This window comes from Chaetura pelagica, unplaced genomic scaffold (genome assembly GCF_000747805.2).
Source record: "Chaetura pelagica isolate M959 unplaced genomic scaffold, ChaPel_1.0 scaffold344, whole genome shotgun sequence".
Lineage (NCBI taxonomy): Eukaryota > Metazoa > Chordata > Aves > Apodiformes > Apodidae > Chaetura > Chaetura pelagica.
In genome coordinates this window covers 4,162,721-4,166,242 of record NW_009953098.1, presented here as the reverse complement: position 1 = coordinate 4,166,242, position 3,522 = coordinate 4,162,721, and the positions used below count along the sequence as shown (strand labels likewise).

At 54.2% G+C, this 3,522-nt stretch overlaps 1 protein-coding gene across 1 annotated transcript in view; it reads left to right on the top strand.

The window, feature by feature from the left end:
- Nucleotides 1–3,522, top strand: part of CD99L2 (CD99 molecule-like 2) — a 13,943-nt gene that overhangs the window by 7,865 nt on the left and 2,556 nt on the right. The window contains exons 7-10 of the mRNA XM_009997209.1: nt 156–248; nt 1,422–1,484; nt 2,541–2,576; nt 2,668–2,787. Of these exons, the coding sequence (XP_009995511.1) occupies nt 156–248; nt 1,422–1,484; nt 2,541–2,576; nt 2,668–2,787 (312 nt within the window). The remainder of the gene's footprint in view (nt 1–155; nt 249–1,421; nt 1,485–2,540; nt 2,577–2,667; nt 2,788–3,522) is intronic.

Sequence of the window (3,522 nt, the reverse complement as noted above, 5' to 3'; positions counted from 1 at the left end):
TTAGAAGATCTGCCATGATACTGCATAGCTTGTTTGGGGGGCTTCATCTCTCACTGACAAGTTTCCCTGGCAAAGCTGAGCATTTCCTTTATTAGTCAGCTGCACAGCTCCCCAGCCTGTGGCCAGCACTGCTAACACTCACGTTGTTTTTTTAGCAAAGAATCCTATGGATTTTGACTTGGCTGATGCCCTTGATGATAAGAACGATAGGAAAGATGGTGGGAGGCCGGACGTAAGGCCAGGTGAAGGTACGTTGACTTTCCCTCTCCATCCTTGCCACCAGCCACCCTGGGACCTGTGGAAGATCCTCCCCAGCCTATCCTGGGTACAGGCTCTGACTGCTGGACACTGCTCAGTGACAGTAAGGAGAAAAAAAGGTGCTGCCATGTCCCAAGCTCCTGCCTGCAGCCACCACCCGCTGCCCCTGCAGAGGAGGGGGTTTTTTCCTCAGGCAGTGCAGCCCCTTCCTCTGGGACTGCAGGAAGGGAAGGAGCCCCTGCCTCATGGATCCTTGGCAGAGAGGGGCTCTGCCTAATGCCCTTCTGCAGGTTCCTGTCCCAGGGCCTCTTCTGACCCATTAAATTGAGATGATTGTGTTGTTGCCCCTCCTCCCTGTACCTGACAGCTGTTTAACCCAGGGTATGTAGTGTTGGGGTTTGCAGTCATTGCCAAGACATAAATCTAGAGCAGGTTTAAATCCTGGCATAACATATGCTATGGGCTAGGAGATTATTTTTTCCATCTCTAAAATGCTCCAGTGAATGAATCATTTGTCTATGAGGATTGTTCCCTCGAGCACTTGAGCCAGAAAACAGACTTTGCATGTCTAGTGTATCGACGTCGAGATGGCCATATACCCTGCTCACACACGTAATTAATAGTCAGATATTTTATTACATTGTGTTAACTAGGTGACTTGTCTGCACTTTGATATTCTGGGCTTGTTGAGGTTTCAGTCTCCTGCGGGAAAGGTTGAGGAGCTGAGCCTCTGGAATGTGGCACCAGTCAAAACCAGCACACACCTTCCCCCAGCCGTGTTGCACCTGGACTGCCTGTGACCTCACCAGGGTCTGGCATAGTCAGGGGGTTTTCTTCTTACACTCATTACTAAGCCCATAAATCAGTTCATTTCTAGGCTCTGCCCATCCACAGGCACTCACTTTTCAGGATCCCTCTCATCCCAAGCAAACCACACCCCATTCCTCCTTCCCATTGCACTGGTTTGCAGGCAGCTCTGGCTGCATTTGCCCTCACAGGAAGGCAGCTTTGGTGTTTTGCTGGGTGAATTTGGCTTTTGCAGGTTGGGAGGGTGAGCCCCCCTGCTGCTGCGGAGCTTACCTGAAGCCTGTGGCCAGTACCTCCCAGTGGGGCTGCATCCCCCTTCGGGTGCCAACCATGTCAAGTTCTTGTTATTTTTAAAGGCTTTTCAGACGATGACCTGGCCAGCATTGTGGACGGCGGCTACAGCCCAGACAAGAAGAAAGGTAAGTAGTGACCTATATATGCTTGTTTGCTCTAGCAGTTGCCTCCAGGGCAATAACCACCATATAGACCAACCTCCTTGCACAGAGCACAGCTCAGCTTCTCAGCAGGGTGTGCACAGGAAAAGGGATCTCAGCCATGGGGCCAGGGGAACACAGTTTTTGGCCTCCATGGTCACACCTTCTGCCAGCAGTTGGAGGTGCTTGGTTTCGATCCCCTGGAGCCTCTGCAGCTCCAGCTGGCACCAGCACAGACAGAACCCACATCTCCCCTGCCACCTCGAAAGCAGGTGCCCACCCCTGTACCATGAGAGGCACAACCCTTCATTTGCCTTCCACCATGTGACCAACAATGGTTGAAACAAGGAGAAAAACCAGCAACAACTGGATAGCCCTGAGTGTTTGCGAGGATCCACAGCATGAAATATTAAAACCAGTCAAGTGAAAAGATGAGCACCACAAGCCCAATCAACATTTAATGAATCTCTGTGCCAAGGACAAACCGCATCGGGGAGATTAATACAATGCTGACCTGCTTCCATAAATTCAGAATGTAAGTGACTGGGTAAGGACTGCAGCTCCCAGCAGGAGCAGCTTCTCCTCCCAGCCCAGCTTCTCGAGGGGAGGTGATGTTAAAATAGACTTCGAGCCAAGCGAGGATTCCCTGACATTGCAGAGCTCGGCCAGTCCCCTCCCTGTGGCTGCCTGGCAGCCTTTCGGTTGTTGTCTCTACACCGAGAGCAGCAGGGGGTGGAGGTGCAGGTAGGGGTGTCCCAGGAAGGGGTGTCCCAGGCAGGGGCTCCCCCGAAAGCTCCCCCCAAGCACGTGGTGGGAGAGCAGAGCAGCTTCAGACCCCTCTGAGAAGCAACAACGAGCTTCCCAGGGCGAGCAGACAGAGGAGTGGGGCAGCAAGGGGCAAACACTCATCCCCAGCCCCAGGGTCCCTGGGGTCACACTGCTGCCCCTACCCTGCCTGCCCAGCACGGTGGTGGGGGTACCAGAGGGGCAGGGGGGACCAGAGGGGCAGGGGGGTCACTGACAGGCTTGTGTCTCTTGCAGGTGCCGATGGCAGGACAGACAGTGACCACGACGCAGGTGGGTGCCACTGGGGCTGGTGCTGGGGTGGGAGGGTATGGGAGGGGCGTGTGCCCCCCCCACAGCACCCCACTCTCTCTGCACCCCACAGGCACAGTGGCAGAGACGGGGACGATTGCTGGCATCGCCAGTGCCCTGGCCATGGCGCTGATTGGGGCTGTCTCCAGCTACATCTCCTACCAGCAGAAGAAGTTCTGCTTCAGCATCCAGCGTAAGTGTCCCCCTGAGCACCCCAGGGGTGCAGAGCAAGGACCCACCTATGTGCCCCCTGAACCCCACTGCCATTTTCCAGCGTGGAGACAGGAGGGGGTTTCAGGCACCCAGTGACCCAGAGCTGGCAGAACAAAGCCCCAGTTGTGGGTCATGGAGCCCCCCCTGCCCTGTTAGGCAGAAATCCAAAAACAACCACCCCAGGACCTGCTGCCACCCCAGAGACTGCACAAAGCCCTGGCACGACCCCACAGATAGTCACAGCCAAAGACCAAATACCATCCCACCCCAAAAGAAGCAAACCAAAAAAACTCACCCAAAACCTCAGCAAGAGGTAAAAACTCATCAGGCAGCAGCAGAGGAAACCGAGGGAGCATCTGCAGCTCTGGCAGCCAGGAATGGTGCAGCCCAGCCCACCCTCCTGCAGGTGTGCAGCAATTACTGCAGTTAAGTGCAAATTAAGCAACAAAACTTCCTATTCCCAGAAAGCACCTTTTGCTGGAGGTTGCCTGACAGGTTCTCCCCGGGGCATTGGCCTGGCTTTGCTGGGCTCCTGCAGCATTACCGGTGGTTGCAAACAGCTGGAAAAAGCTCGTTTTAAATTAATCAAATGAAATCTTCTGTGAGTCTCTTTTGCTCTGGGGGAAGGGTGTTTGGGGTTGGCAAGTTCTGCTGGAATCGTGCTATTTTCCCAGTTATGCCTGAAACAAACAGGAGCATTTTGGTAAATTAGATC